The sequence below is a fragment of the Rhinopithecus roxellana genome, chromosome 2 (genome assembly GCF_007565055.1).
Source record: "Rhinopithecus roxellana isolate Shanxi Qingling chromosome 2, ASM756505v1, whole genome shotgun sequence".
NCBI classification, from domain to species: domain Eukaryota; kingdom Metazoa; phylum Chordata; class Mammalia; order Primates; family Cercopithecidae; genus Rhinopithecus; species Rhinopithecus roxellana.
In genome coordinates, this window is record NC_044550.1 from 86472888 (window position 1) to 86490559 (window position 17672).

The window sequence follows — 17672 nt, forward strand, 5'->3', positions numbered from 1 at the left end:
AAATACTGAGTAGAGAAAAATATCCCTTTGAAGCTGTTAATTTGAAAAAAAAAATACATATTTTAAATTACTAACACTAGTCATGTATTTTTTAACTACTTGATTAGTTATATTTTGCTGCATTTAATTTTTTTATTTTATTGTTATAAGAAAAATGAAAACAACTTAAATGTATAACAATAAATACATTATAGAACATCCATATGGCAGATTACTACTCTGTCAAAAATAACACTGTAAAAATTATTTGTAGCTTTGAAACTGATGAGTATTGTTAAACAAAAACAATATGTTCAAACTATATATGGAAAATCTGGATTTTCATAAAATAATGCCATATTGACAGAAAAACTTAGAGAGATAGTTAATGTTAACAACTGCTATTTCTTCAAAATTTTATATACTTTTATATTTTACAAATTTTCTATAATAAAAATTAAATACTTTTATCATTAAGAAAAAGTCACTTAACCTAAACTGAAGCATAAAGTGATGTAGATGCGTCTGCAAATAGGTGAACAAATATTTATCAAAGTCTAAAAAGTTGTTCCAGATACTAGGATACAGCAGTGGCAAAAGAAAGTCCATAGGTAAAGAATTGTGTAAATTTGCACTAAGAATGAAAGACGAGAACTCCAAACATATAATGAAGCATCCATCTTTACATTCTGATTTACTCACACCTTTGTACTAGTATGTGAGCCCTTTCTTTAGATTTAAAAAAAAAGGGTCTTGAAATGTTTGTTTCACTTCCTTACCATCTCTTCTCAATTACATTGTGGTGACATTATCTCTAAACACAGTAGAAAGCCAGAGCATGAGTACATAAATAGAAAGAAAAGCTAACAAATAAAAATCAGCTGCTTTTCTCTACATTAACAAAAAATTATCTGAAAAAGAAATTAAGAAAACAACTCCCTTTGCAATCACGTCAAAGAAAATACAATATTTCACTCCAGTCCGGGTGACAGAGCGAGACTCCGCCTCAAAAAAAAAAAAAAAAAAAAAAAAAAAAAAAAAAAAGAAAATACAATATTTAGGAATAAATTTAACCCAAGAGGTAAAAGATCTGTACACTGAAAACCATAAGACACTGATTAAATAAATTGAAGACACAAATAATTGAAAAGATATATTGTGTTCATGAATTAGACTTTATATTGTTAATATGCCTATACTACTCAAAATGATCTATTGATTCAATGCAATCCCTATCAAAATTCCAATGGCATTTTACAAAAACCAAACCTAAATTACATGAAACTATAAAGGTTCCTGAATAGCTAAATAAATCTTGAGAAAGAAGAACAAAGCTAGTGGCATCACATTTCCTGATTTCAACCTATATTAAAAAGCTATAGTATTCAAAACAGTATGGTACAGGCATAAAAACAGACAAATAGACCAATGGAATAGAATAGAGAGCCCAGAAATAAACCCATGCATTTATATGCAACTAATTTTTGACAAGGGTGCCAAGAATACACAATAGGGAAAGGATAGTTTTTACAATAAATGGTGTTGGGCAAACTTGATAACCGCATGCAAAAGAATAAAATCAGACTTTTATTTAACACCATATTTAAAAATTAACTTGACATGGATTAAAGGCTTAAATGTAAGGTCTGAAGCCACAAAACTTCTAGAAGAAAACAGGGGAAAAGCACTGTGATGGCAATCTTGGCTATGGTTTTAGTTTTTAATATGACCCCAAAAGCACAGGTGACAGAAGCAAAAACAAACAAACAAAAAACAGTTGGGCACAGTGGCATGTGCCTGTAGTCCCAGCCACTTGGGAGGTTAAGGCAGGAGGATCACTTGAACCCAGGAGTCCAAAACTAGCCTAAGCAACTTAGATCACAGTCTCTATCATAAAAAATAAGAATAATTTTTAAAAAACAAGTGGGACTACATCAAACTAAAATGCTTATGCACGGCACAGGAAACACAATCAACAAAATGAAAAGAAAATCTGTAGAATGCGAGAAAATATTTGCAGCCCATATGTCTGATAAAGGATTAATATCCAAAATAAATGATAAACATACAGCTTAATAGTAAAAACCCCCAAATAATTCAATTCAAAAATGGCCAACAAACCTGAATAAGCATTTTTCCAAAGAAGATATGCAAATGGCCAACAGGTATATGATCATCAGGGAAATGCAAGTCAAACAACAGTGAAATATTACCTCACACCTAGTATGATAGCTATTATTAAAAAGACAAGAGACAGCAAGTATTGGCGAAAATGTGGAGAAAAGGGAACGTTTGTACACTATTGGTAGAATGTAGATTGGTATACCCAGTATGTAAAATAGAATGGAAATTCCTTAAACAATTAAAAATAGAACTACCATAAGATCCAACAATCCTACTACTCGGTTTATATCCAAATAAATGAAATCAGTTTGTTAGAGATATCTGTACCTCCACTGCAGCATTATTCACAATAGCCAAGATAAGAAAGCAATATAAGTGCCTGTCAACAAATGAATGGATAAAAAAGTGGTATTATACACAATGGAATGCTATTCAACCTTTAAAAATAAGGAAATTTTGTCATTTGTCACAATAAAGATGAACTTGGAAGACATTATATTGAGTTAAATAAGCCAGATGTGGAAACACAAACACTGTGTAGTCTTACTTATATGTGGAATCTATAAAAGTTGATATAAAAGCATAGAGTAGGATGGCGGTTGCTAGGGCTGAGGGTTGGAGGGAATTAAGGAGATGTTGGTCAAAACATACAAATTTTTGTCTTTCAGTTTGAAAGACAAATAAGTTCTGGGGATCTAATGTACAGCATGGTGACTGTAGTTAATACTGTATTGATTACCTGAAATTGGCTAGGAGAACAGTTCTTACGTGTCCTCACCACACACTCACACTCACACTCACACACATACATACACAGTAACTATGGATGGTGATGGATATATTGATTAATTTGATTGTGGTAGTCATTACACAATGCATATGTATCTGAAATCATCACATCTTTAATATAAACCATTTTAATTTGTCAATTATACTTTGATAAAGCTGGGGAAAAAAGAAAGAAAAGCTGAGAAGAATCTTAAGAAATTAAAGGAAAATTCATAGAGAATTTTTCATGCTTTTGTGACAATTTACATCCCCTTATTAGTCTTTATTGAAGAGAGAAATCTTGCTCCATTTAAATTATTAAATATTCCCATAAACAATATTTTTCATTTATTATTCAGAAAAGAAATGATTTTCTGTGAAAGTATATTGTATTGAAATAGCTTACAATGTTTACACATTTTAACTTGACCGTGTTCTCCAGTACCAAATCTAACTATCCAGGAGAAAGCCTCCTAGCATCAGTATTTAAAACATGATGGTTTAAAATATACTCAACTTGATGTAACTTATTTTATATCAAAAAATACCTAAAAACTATAAAAATGAAAACCATCTCTTCCATCTTCCTCCAAAAAAAACTGTATTGTATTAACTTCTTTTAACCTACTTTTCAAATACTTTCCTTCACAAATATTAAGATCAGATACAAATAAATTTGAGGGAAAGGACTTATAAAAAAGTTTAGTAAAAGTAAGAGAAGGAATGAAGAAAGGAAGAGAACAACTGAGTGAAGTTGGGAAAGAGAAAAGAAGAAAGTTGAAGAAAAGAAGGAGAAAATAAAGAAATGAGAAACTACTCACCTTGATGGACTAGGTCCCAAGTATCATCAATTTGTTTCTGAGTTGGGAAATGTCCACAGTCATTGAAGAAATTGGGGAGCTCACTTCTTTCAATTTTTGGCCAATATTCCCTCTTAGCAAACATTATTTCATAGACTAAAAGGACAAAAATGTAAAAGAAAATATTCTTTAAACAATACATCAAGTAAAAAACTTTAACTCTAGCTTTATTTTCCTGTCTACCAGTAAGTCTCCACGATTAGTCTAGTACTATGTCGACCTTCTGGCAAAGGTTAGAAGGAAGTGGGCATGTTTCTCTCTCCTCACATTTCACAGCAGTGAAATTTTTACTTGATTCCCCAAGATGAATACTGGCACCTTCTATACTGGCTTCATGACAGTTGATGATAAATCCTATAATGTCAGCTCAACCATGTCATAAGACGTAGCTTTTATATCAGGACTTCTGAGGACCTGACACCTACTGATCCACTTCACTCTTCATTGTTTATTAGCTGCTCTACTTTTTTCATCTCTTTTTGGCTTTTACTCACATTCTAACTACTTAAATTGGTAATTCCACTTTGGATGGCTTATTATGTTTCTAAAGTTGGCCCCTAATTGGGAGCAAGGTCTACTTTTTGCTCACTAACTTCATGCATTTCTACTTTCACATTTAAGGTACTTTGTCACTCCTGGCTCAAGACTACCACAGAAAACCACTCAAGTGGGCCACCTGTCACTTATCTCCCATACTTGACTTTAGAAAGGAGTTAGATAACGAGCAAGACAATTGATGCATACATTTTATAAGTGTAGTTTTCCATAAATAATTTTTTTCTTTTTTCAAAAAAGTGACATTGAGTTTCTACTTTGAAATATGCTACATTTAACCCCATGAAGCTGATTGTATAAGTCAACATTTACAGGATGTCAGCGACTGCTCAAATACAGGTTTAGCTCTGACTGTCAATGTCAAAGGGCACCAAGGTGGTTTCTAACAGAAGTTATATCATCCTGGCACTCAACCACATGGATTTCAGTTTTTCTATTCATTCATTCATTCATTCATTCATTCATTCATTCATTCAGTTGAGGGAGATAGCTATGAGACATCAACAGATTCAAGACATATTTAGTAATTGTCTAAATATGAATAGCTATTTGAGATCCTAAAACACAGCAGTACAATAAATGAAAATTTATATTTAGTGTATGTATGACTATTTGTCTCTTTTGAAATAAGCAAACTAGAGCAGTTTCTTTCAGTGTCCCATCCATATCTCCTTGTCCCTTACTTCTGTGCATGCTAACTTGACATTCAATTGCCAGCATCTGCATTCCATTGCCTAAGGGCTCCCTCTGGCCTTCATGCAACCCATCTATGCACCAAGCAGTGGGCCTCAACCAGACTCAGGGGAGTTGGCCGAGAAAGACCCAGCACTCAAGTTGTTTACACTGTTTTTTCTGAGTTCCCTAGAGGGATTAAGCTCCAGTTGTCCACGTGGTAATTTGCTTGATATTGCACTCTTTTTTGACCCCTTTCCCTCCTGTCTCCTTTCTCCATTCCATTAACAGTATTGCCTAGTATTAACTCCCAAGCAAATTAGTTGTACTGGAATTACTGTCTCAGCATCTGATTCTAAACTAAAACAAAAAGAATATCACCTTTTACTTTTGTGATTAAGTAAATGTATTTCTCCTTGTAAAAGTATATAGCCCTTTATTAGTTTCTCCTTGAATTAATCATTTTATATGTTTCTCATAAGATAATATTGATGTACCTATTAATATTATGGCTTTGAAACTGTATAATTGATAACAGTGCCCTTAACCTGCATATTATGCCCTATGAGCAAACTTTCAGCAACATGAAAGGAGAATTAGTATTCAAGGATGATATACCTAGAGTAAATACAAAATTTAAATCACAAAAATTAATGAAATTTTCTGATAATTGAAAGATGCTTAAAAAGTTGTATCGGTATCTGCCAAATATCACCCAATTAGCCATCAACACATGGAAAAGATGAAGAATTTTCTAAGTAACATGAAGACAAATTAGAACTTGCAAATTCTGTCTCTATTGAGTTACTTTACCCCTCAATGTAAATGGATGCTCTGGTTGGTAATTCTTTAAATTATTCATTTACCAAATTCTGTTCTACTGTTCAGCTCCCATGTTGGACAGACCACCATCTGTCCTAACTGGACTCCTTTATTCTGTTTTTGCCACATGTTAGCCTATTCTCAACAAAATTACCAGAGTGGTGTCTGCAACACAAGTTGCTTCATAGTCCTCTGTTCCCAATCCTCCAATGGCTTCCCAATTCTCTCAAGGTAAAATACAACGGTCTATAAAGTTTGACAAAACCTGTGCTCCCGACTACCTTTCCAATTCCATCTTGCTCTGTTCTCCAGTCACAAACTTCATTCTAGTAATACTAGTCTCCTGGCTTCCTCCAAGACTAGCAGCTTCCAAATTAAGGCCTTTGTGCTTGGTGCTCCCCCTGCTTAGAACTTTCTTCCCCCCATAGTCCACCTGGCTTATCTCTCACTATCTTTAAGACTTTTACTCAAAAAGCTTCTCAGCTAGAAAGCACCAGAGTCCAGGATGGAAAACAGAAATCACATTATTTTTTTCAAACAAAGGGGATATTTCAGGATGCAAAAATATTGAAATCTGCAGTTACAAATTGAGAAGGAGAAATCATGGAAAGAAAGTAAAGATACGAAAAATAAGCAACATTCCATAATGTGAAAAAATCAATTTAGTGATAGTTTGGGGTATCAAGAGAAGACTAATTGAGTAAAACAGTAGGAGCATTTTGGAAAGGATATGTGATTTGGAAGTCAGTAGCTAAAAATTAAAGTGGATGGAAAAGAAAATTTGGCCAGTGTAATAACTGTAAGGTTTTAGTATATATTGTCATATTATAAAATCAGTACATTCATATTAGATTATATAATATAAACTACTATTCATAAAAAGAGTACTAAGATCTTCCTGAATTTTGTACTAGTGGTATGGAGAGTTTATGGGCAAAAGTCTTAAAATCTGACTCTTTCTCGGTTCTATAAGTAAAAGGAGTCCAAGTAGCTTCCTAATGGGAGAAGGATCTTCTCTTTTTCTGCCTCTCTCTCTCTCGCACTTTCTCATTCTTTCTTCTTCCTGTCTTTCCATCTCTCCAACACTTTGATCCTTTCTGCTCTTTTCTCTAGAAACCAGGTTGTTGGGCTGGGCTGGGTGAATTAATCTAGCAACCTCTGACTTATATAGAACAATCTCCCTCTCTCTTTTCTCTTTCCACTCTCTCTCCGGCTTCCTCCCTTTACCTCTAGCCACAGAAAAGAAACTATTCTAACTCAAAGAGTTCTGGTTAACAGTAAATAGCTTTTAACACATAATTTTATAATAACTTAATGAAAACTATCATTTTAACAAATATTTTTGAGCCCTTCTTATAAACCAGGCATTTGCTAGATAGTGATAAATATAACAGACATAATCCCTTCATGGAACTTACAGTCTTAAATGTAAAATAAATACTGTATGACTAGCTGAGACTACCAACATTTTCACATTTTTACCTTATAAAGCAGCAAGACAATGATTCCAATTAAATATAATTTACTTGTATCTTTTTTTAGTCAAGAAACTGGCTCTAATAATCTATCCTAATCCTAAGCAATACTGAATTCATTAAATATAAATATAAATTGGAATCTCTGAAAATTAAGATATAAATTAGAGAATTTGTTCTATGAATAGAATTCTAACACTAATAAGCAATATGTTGTTTAGTATGCTCAGTGTCCATTAACTACTATTCTGGTATAAATACTTAATTTTCCTTTGTGTAGCTATCCCTCCTCCAATGAACAGTTTCGGTGCAACTCTCAAGCCAGATTCCCTACCTTCCCATTGCAAAGTGTTGGATTTGTGACTCAAGCTATACGTATCAGTTGTTATCTCCCTGGAATATGAATTTAAAGCATAGCAACAAAGAGTCTTTAAGTGGTAAGGGGTTATCTATCCCCCAGAGGCAAATTGAGATTGTCCCTTATTTCCTGCTCCCTAGATCTCTGAAGCAGTTGTGTTTAATATTCAGTCTGAAATCCAACTCTTTAACTATCTTTGCAATATTCTCCTGTTAAATTTCCTTTTTGCTTTGGTTAGCTAGAATGAGTTTTCTGTTACTTGCAGAGGATCCAAATAAATTAATTCAAATATACAACATGCTAACTTAAAATGCAAATTGCTTACAGCAATATAAAATATAATCTACCTTTGCTTTCTACAGGTAATTATATTTAAAATTTCCATGGTTAAATTAACTCCAAACTTAAATTCAAACCAGAAGTGTCTGCATCACTTACATTTTTTTCGGTCCATCCATTCCTCTAGCTCTGATAAGTTGACAATTTGTCTTGTCCTCCAAAGACCACGTCGATATCTAACACGGTGGATTAGTCTGCCATACATGTTAATAACTGCTTTCATATCCGGTCCATGATACAAAGCCTACAAAGACAAAAAAGCTCCTTATATATTTCTGGTATTTATATTTAATATGACTTGCCTCCTTCATTTAGTCTATTTCACCTAGTTTCTTAGATTATGGGTGTATTTATTGTTTGTTGCCCAGGTTGGTTAAATATATGCATTGTAGAGTAACACAATCTCCCTATAGTTCAGAGATTTCCATTATGAATTGCTTTGTTATTATATATTCATACTTCCCATAGAACAGAGCTTCCAATATTTGCTTCTTTCACAGACACTTCCTACACTTGTGTCCAGATTTCTATAATATGTAGCCCACTCTGCCAGAAACGATGTAGTCTTATTAAGGTATTATTCTGTAATGGATGATTCCTGTCTAAGCAGTCCACTCTAGTTGCTCAAATCTTTCTCTTTTATTTCCTTTGGAAATTGTACATTCATGTCCTTTACCTATTTTTCCCTGGGCTTTTTAAGGTTTTGTTGTTGTTGTTGATTTCTAAAAATCTCTGAATATTCAAGAAATTAACCCTTTTCAGCATATATGCACATTTTGTTTTATTAGTTTACCTGTGACTACATTCTTCTTTGTATGCATTTTCAACATTCCACCAGAACAGTTTTTTTCTTAAAGTTTTAAGTATTTACCTATTTCGTACTTGTTTTCTCTTTTCTAAAGAGCAATTCCCTTTTAGTTAACAAGTCAATTATTTTTTACATTTTACATTTTCTGGCTTATTAATGTCACTGTATATCTTTATTAATTTACTTCTAAATAATATTTAGATTTATTTTCCTGTTTTGACTTCTTAAAGGCTTAATTTTTAAAATGTTCATTACTTCTTGTTTGTTTAGGAATGTGTTTACATTTACATTTTCCGCTGAGTAGGCTTTCCTTTTCTGTGTTTTGCATACCATATTACAAATGAAAAAACTGAAGCAGAAAATCTTTACATAATTTTCCCAACGTCCCATAGCCAGTAAGTTGTATAATTGGTTTTGAAACTAGCATAGAGACATTCGAGAGCCCACTTAACTATATACTCTACATTCCTTTTAATTTAGTGTTTTCATCCATTCTTTTTTTTTTTTTTTTTTTTTTGAGACGGAGTCTCGCTCTGTCACCAGGCTGGAGTGCAGTGGATGCAGTGGTGTGATCTCAGCTCACTGCAACCTCTGCCTCACGAGTTCAAGCGATTATCATGCCTCAGCCTCCTGAGCAGGTGGAACAACAGGCACTTGCCATCATGCCCGGCTAATTTTTGTATTTTTGTAGGGATGGGGTTTTACCATGTTAGCCAGGATGGTCTCAATCTCCTGATCCGCCCACCTCGGCCTCCCAAAGTGCTGGGATCACAGGCAGGAGCCACCGCGCCTGGCCGTGTTTTCACCCATTCTACAAGATTTTTTTGTTTGTTTGTTTCCTAGCATATTTCATATGACACATTAATTAATTTATGTATTTATCTATTTATTGTTTTGAGACGGAGTCTCACTCTGTTGCCCAGGCTGGAGTGCAGTGGCGGGATCTCAGCTCACTGCAAGCTCTGCCTCCCAGGTTCACACCATTCTCCTGCCTCAGCCTCCCCAGTAGCTGGGACTACAGGCGCCCGCCACCACGCTCAGGTAATTTTTTGTATTTTTAGTAGAGACGGGGTTTCACCATGTTAGCCAGGATGGTCTCGACCTCCTGACCTCGTGATCTGCCCAAAGTGCTGGGATTACAGGCGTGAGCCACCGCGCCCGGCCCATATTACACATTACTTTTCTTGTTTCTGTCATGTTATTTTCTGTTTATGTAAAATAATATTTTTTGTTTACTTGAATGAAAAATAAATTAGCATAATTTTACTACCTTTCTCTTCTCCTTTCTCCTTCCATCTAATAGCAGATTGTGGATGTTTGCTAATGTCTCTCAACATTTAATAGCATTTTTCAATGTGTATTTTTAATCTGCCTTTTGTTCAATAGGCTTGTCTTTTAAAAAGATAATAAATTGGTTGCACTTTTGGCACATTCCCTACATATGAATCTTAGTGGGAGGCAGAACCCACTTCCCACAATTTGAAGCCAAAAGTCAGATGCTTATGACTCATACCTCTTCTGTTGCTAGGATGCAGACACATGAACTTCATCATTAACTCCACCAATCCCAAACTTTGAATGGAAACAAATAATGCTTTTAAGAGTGAAACAGTGAGAAATCTATTTGTGTGATAGAGTAACTGTAGCACAGATATACATTTTTCAAGGGCAGCATTCGTGAAGTCAGGAACACCCAGGATTCAGTGTCTGCATCACACTCTTTCTGTATAGGATTTGGCTGGATTACTGGGAGCTACCCAGCCTTTACTATTCCTTTATGTTTCTGAACTTAGTTCTCTAGACCTGTGTACAATATCCTCCTCAACATCTTTCTGCTTAAATCTGTAACTGGATTTCTTTTGCTTATAATTAAGAATCAAGCAGTGTTTTGATTGTATCTTTAAAACATGAAGAGGAAAGTTCCCGCTTGGAATGTGCTACTTGGACAGATGATGTCTCTGAGAAAAGGAAGGGCATTGGGCAACCACCAACTTCAATTTGAGTACCTTTTCCTGTGAATGTAATACCTCTTTCGGGGAACACAACCTATCTTGTAAGGGAGCCCTTTTCAGATCTCAGGCATTTGGAAGGTCACCTAGGGCGTTTCATGGTTAGGAAGTTGAGCCAGAGAAAATTACGATGGTCCATCCATGTGGTTTTTATTACAGGGAGTTTCCCTACCAGCCTTTTGCATGGAAATATGCTTCAGCTATTGTGCTACTACATTTCAGTATGTAAATCTTTCACTATAAGTCTAAATATTTCTCAAGGTAGAATTTATCAGAAAAAAATACAAATTTCTACTTACAACAGCAATATTGCCATATAGTTATTGCAAATTACTGATTATAATGTTCCAATTTCTATTATCTTAATGGACAAATGTATTATACTTATCAACATTTAATAACATTTTCTAGTATTTATTTCAATTTGCTTTTGCTTGATATGGTTATGTCTTTTTTTCTTAAGTAATTTATTCAATTTTTGGAGAATTCCACCATCATATGACACTTAGTACGACTTAATTTCCGTTAGTGTGTTTCTTATCAGTTTGTAAGAGATCTTTACATGTTAGGTTTTTTTAAACTTTGTGTCATATTTCAGCAAATATTTTGCCAGTTTGACTTTTTAACTTTGAAAAGAAAATGCTATAGACCTATAAGAAGATATCTTGACCACATTTATTGAAGTCTAACCTTGTCTAAGCATTTAGGTATGAAAATATCAAAAAAGTCTTTATTCAAAAACCTTATAAAAACAAAAGGGACATTTTTTTAAATGACTAAACCTATACACAGTGAAACAATAATTGAACATTCTAAATCATCATCTCAATCTCATATGCATAAACACACACTTACAAATATGCAAGCCACAAATACCACTGTGTGAATCTTATATTCACTTCCCCATCCACTAAGAAACTAGTGAAGACCTTATCCATGCATAGCTACTGGACATGTGTCTCTCCTAGGTTTGGTTCCTCTTGCACTTTTTCAGGCCTCTCTTCTGTGTCCATGTTGCTTGCTGTACTCATTTTGATCTGAGTCAAAGAGATTATTTTTACTATTACCTGAAGCATATGCCTCAATCACTCTATGTCTAATTGCTCAGTATAGAAAACTGTTATATAAACATTCTTGGTCAACTTTATCATTAAATATAAATAAAAATATATTGTTTCCCCCCCACAGTGTACTCTGAAAAACATTAAATAGCAGCTCCTAATTGCCATAGAAAGGGTGCCTCTCTACAGGCAGTGCTTCTTATCTTCATGTTTCTGATGTGAGCTCACCTGAATTAGCTCTATTAGCGCCAGGTGGGAGTATTATCTAGCCTTGGCTTTCGGCAGGAAACTCCAAACATTGGAATTTCCTGACCTGAGAAAAGATTCCACCATTTGCAATGATTGGACAATTCTGGTACCAGAATGGTCTCATGTTTTACAGTGCTCTGGAGCTAGACAGACTTATGTTTGATTCTCAGAATTCATTCTCATCTATGTCACTTGCAAGATGTCCAACTTTGGGTAATTATGTTACATCTCCATGCCTCATTTTTCATAATTACTAAAGAAAATTATACAACCTGAAGAAATGATACCACTCCAATTCTTGATCACCAATCTCAGTGAGGTTCTCAAAGTGGCCTGGAATTTCATGCATGCTTTTTAAGGCATCTCTCTGTCATTTTCTGTAGTACCTCAATCTCCTCAGACATTCAAACCCATCTAAATGCTTACTCTCACCTGATGGCCTAATTCTTTACTTCACAAGAGGAAGAAAAAACAACTAGTTTATTGCAACCTCAACTTCCCACCAGCAAGTCTAAATACTTAACTGCATCTATACATCTTCTTCTCCTGCAGCAATGGAGAAATATGTTTCCTCTCACTTAATGCTAATCTTGTCAAGTATCTTGGAAATCCACCCCCTCCAATCTCCTTAAAGGCCTTATAATATGGATTAGCTTCATCTTTCTTGTATTGACAACCTTTCCCTCTTACTGGCTTCTTCCAATGAGCATTTAAGCATACATAAATATCTTTTATCTTAAACTATCCTTCTCTAAACCTCATAGTGCCTCAATTTATCTACTGCAGATGTTTTCACTGCATGAACTTACTGTTACTAAAGCCAGAAAATTCTGTCTAGCAGCATTGGAGACTGTGGACCTAACCCTCTTCCTTGTACTGCCTTTCAAGTTCCTTGATGTAACATCTTCTGGTTTTCTTCTTATCTCTCTTGTTACTACTTTCATGTTTGTGGAATACTCATCTTCTGCTTCCCTTTGAACGCCAACCAGTTTCTCTCAATCTTTCTTTGTAGGATTCTCTCTTTATATAGTCTCCCTAGACAATGACATTGACTCTCGTGGCTCCAGTTAGTATCAGTAATGATGATTCTCAAATCTATGGGTGGTGGCAGGTTTCAAGGAGGGCATCCTTGGTCAGGGAGCTGCATCAACATATTTAGAAGAGGTTCCTCAAATTTCAAATCCTCCTGGCCCCAAAATGCTGTTATGCATCCTTCACTCTCTTGAAAATAATTTATTAAAAACATGTATTAGGCTCCTAGTGTGGGCCAAGAAGGTACAAGACCTTGTGAAGACAGGAAAGATAAAATTTCTGTTTCCAGGGGGTTACATTTTAGTGAAAGGAGCAATAATCTAACAAACGAATATAGGTTAGGTGGTAGTAAGTGCCATGAAGAACAATAAAGTACTTTAAAAGACACAAGGAGTGATTAGAGAGTTATTTTGTACAGGTTAGTATGGGACAGCTTTTCGATAATGTGACAGTGAGCAGAGACCTGAATGAAGTAAAGGAGCAACACCTGGGGGAAGAGCTTTCTCAGAAATATGATGAGATTCATTGCCAAAGTGAGGTACTTTTATAGATGAGAGGGTTTTACATTCTTCCTCAGTGAAATAATTTAAGAACTACTGATGCATCCCAAGTCTTTCTTTATGGCCCAATCTCCCTTCTGAATTTTGGACCCATATATTCAACTGCTTCCCAGACATCTCAAGGATTTTCCACAGAAGCTTTAAGCCCAGTGTTGAAAATTGGACTCTACCTTCATTCCTTTCTACTGCTCCCTCCTGCCTGCCCCTCCCCTTAAATTCTGCATTTCTCAACCATACACCAGATTGCTCAAGACAAGAACCTGGGAATCATTCTTGACTCCACCCTCTTCCTTATCTCCAAATACAACCAAACCCAAAGTCCTATCAACTGTCCATTTCCCCATCACCACCATACAGTAGATTACTGAAAAAGCATACTAGTTGTTCCCCTTCCATTTTGTCACCCTCTCCTCCCAATCCATTGTCCAAAGTCAGTAATTTTTCAAATTCAAATATATTTGTGTCACTGATCTATTTTAAAGGCATCCATTCTCAGACACCAAGTATAAACTCCTTATTAAGGTTTCTAAGAACGTTATTAATCTGATTCCTACCTTCAACTTCCTTTACTGCCATTGTCCTCCCAACTATGCCCCAGCCCCTTAAATGTAAATAGTTCACCTAAGCTTATTGATATGGTCTTTCCTGTGCCTCTCAGTCTCCCAGTACACCTGACAAAATAAAGCTACCCCTCACCCTCCAGATCTCAGTTTATTGGTCTTATCCAATTGCCACATCAAACACACTTGGGGTTAAATGGCCTTTCTAAATGCTCTGATGATACCTAAGACTTCTTTCAGTTGTCTGCATTACTCACTAGATTATGTATGCTCTTCACACACCAGGCAGGAAATTGGACCCAGTATATAGTGGCTATTATCAAATTAAAAAATACATATGTTATTGAATAAACGAACATAGGTCTCCAGGTACTTGTGAGTGTTAGCACACATGTTATGTAATAAAACTGTTCTATACAACAGGAGTCCCCAACCAACTGCTCTGTGGCCTGTTGGGAACCAGGCTGCACAGCAGGAAGTGAATGGTGGGTGAGCGAGCATTACTGCCTGAGCTCCTTCTCCTATCAGGTCAGCGGCAGCATTAAATGCTCATAGGACCAAGAACCCTATTGTGAACTGCACATGCAAGGGATCCAGGTTGTGTGCTCTTAATGAGAATCTAATGCCTGATGATCTGAAGCAAAACAGCTTCATCCTGAAAACATCCCTGCCCCTGCTCTCGTCCATGGAAAAAATTGTCTTCCACGAAACTGGTCCCTGGCGCCAAAAAGGTTGGGGACTGTTGCTATGCAAGGTGCCCTGTCCTATAGGGTTCACGAATAGGTTCAGATTTTGTTATTATTTCTGTTTTGTTCTTTTGAGACAATGATAGGAAATTCCTACTTTATCAAATTTTCAAAGAATTCTATAACCTCCAAAATATTGAAGACCATTGAGTTATGTATAAGACATTGTTAAGGTAATATTGAAACTCAGATTCTCCAGGGCTGTTCCAAATTTACTGATTCAACAAATATTTATTAAAAGCCAATTTCAAACACTTTTTATTATTGTAGCTATCAACCATTCCAATATCCTGGAATTTCAACATTTTTAGTCAATAGCAATCAAATATATTTAATTTAGGATTAAAACTTTAAAATTATAAATATTTGGAGAAAAATATTGAAATTAAGTAAGATCCTAGAAGCGTTACATCAAGGAATGAACCCCGTTTTGTGTCTTTATGATTTTGTAATATCATTATTACCTATACCAAAACACATGCAAACAAACAGCACAAAAATTTTTAATGAAAAAGGACATTTTTAATTGTGGAAAAATAATCATATTAAAATATAGCAATCTCTGTGGTCTTTTGATGTATGACTGGCAAGACAATTTGATGCTGCTTCATTATTTCTAAAGAATTCCAAACTAAATTTTTCATAGGGAATGGAAATCGTATAGTCTCTTCAGTAATCTTAAACTTCTAGCAGACACTGTCCACAGCAACAAACTCTGGAGTGGCAGTAAAGCAACATGACTATGGAAGTCTCCCAGTGCAGGGACTGCCACAGTGCTGACAATTATTCAGTAATTTGCTGTGCACCCTCTAGAGCAGAAAGTTATAAAGAATTACCCCAACAGCAACCCTTCACATAGGCACAGTCCAAGAAACTTACTATTAACTGCATTACAGGCTGTCACACTAGGATTTTGACACTAGGCAAAACAACTGTAACCACATCAGCAAAGCAATCATCCAACAGACAAAGCACCATGCCAATGATGGAATAAAAAAGAAAATCATAACAAATTTTATAACCAAATAAAAGTAAAAAATCTACTTTATTTTGGCTCTGATCCTTTAAAAGTACTTCCCATTCTTTTTATCTCAAATCCTATCTCCGTATAGAAATTCAGCATTTTCCTTATCAATTAAATCACTTCTTTTCACCCTCATCTTTGGCCCATTCTTCCTCTCTCAATTTTTTAGATTCATTTTTGTCCCAGAGGTTATGAATGATTCTATAATTCTTTCTGATATTAGGAAATGCTATAATTAAATTATATAGCATGTATCAAATGTGTGTAGGCAGAACTTTAAGGATGTGTGTGTGTGTGTGTGAGAGATCTCCTTAGACTGCCATGATAAACTTCTACAATTATATTAATTCATCCACTCAATAGGTATTTGTTGAGTGCCTACATATAATCAAATACAATAGGTATTTGTTGAGTGCCTACTACATATGAAACACCATTCTAGGTATTTGAATACAGAAACAAACAAGACAGACAGATACCTATCTTCATGGAGTTTGCAATCAATCTAGCCACACTAAAAAATATATGTATACAAACAGAGAGATAAACAAGAAAAAATATTAGACCATACATGCATACAGTTAAAATGATAGAGTATATATTATGTGTCAAGGTAGTCTGTGGTGCTGTGAATAGAAAAATGAAGAGTATGTGCTTCCAAATAAGTCATATAAACCATATTGTCCATGTCAAACATGTAAACAGATGATAACAATGCAAAAACTGGACACAATAATGACCAGAAAAATGGAGAGATCAGTTCTGCTTGATGGACAAGAGAGAGTGTCTAAGTGAATATACTTTAGGAAGATCTTGAAAGATGAATTGGAGTTTATCAGAAGATAAGGAAGGCAGAGGAGAGAACAGCATGAAAATATAAGATGACAAGAAACAATCAAGATTTGCAGTTTGCTAAAACACAGAGAATATGTCAGGGGGTATGATGTGATGAAGCTTGACAAAACGCAAGAGCCAAAACAGGGAGGTCATGTATACTATGTTATAGTTCCTACTATATCCTGTAAGTGATATAGGCCCTCAAAAAGATTATAAGAAATGAAATAAGGTAATAATAGTGGAATTTTTCAAATATGGCACATGGCAAATAGATTTGATGGAAGTAGGTTTGTAGGCATAGAGATCAATTAGGAAACTATTGCAATTCTCCATGTAAGGGTAGATTAAAGGAAGTTCTGGCAAGAAGTACAAAGAAGAGCAGTTCAACAAACATCATGAAAGTGGAACCAATTGAATATGGGAGTGAAAAAGTTGAAAGAATCTAAGAGACATCCAGGTTTATGGCTTGAGCAATGAGTGGCAGAACAGTTTATCAATATAGATAGTTATAGGAAAGAAAGAGCTTTGTGGAGTAAGAAAATCAGTTCATTTCCCATTTTGGAGAAATTTAAGTCTAATTTAACCACGGATCTTTCAATGTCTTAGACAAACATGGGTTTGAATTCTAGCTCTTTCACTTACCAGCTGTTTGACTTTGGGCAAATTATTTGCTTCAGTTTTTTCAGCAATAAAACAGATATAGCAGCTACCTTACAAAATTATGGGATTAAGTATATGGAGTGTTTACCTTTTGCCAGAGTTTTACATGTATTATGATGTTTAATCATCAGAACTACATATGTGATTCACATACATATTAATTTACACATGTTA

General features: G+C 34.9%; 1 protein-coding gene across 1 annotated transcript in view; it reads right to left on the minus strand.

Annotated features, from left to right (window-relative positions):
- IQCM (IQ motif containing M) overlaps positions 1-17672 on the minus strand; it is a 412916-nt gene that overhangs the window by 205490 nt on the left and 189754 nt on the right. The window contains 2 exon segments of the mRNA XM_030921391.1: positions 3693-3827; positions 8052-8196. Coding sequence (XP_030777251.1) covers positions 3693-3827; positions 8052-8196 — 280 coding nt within the window.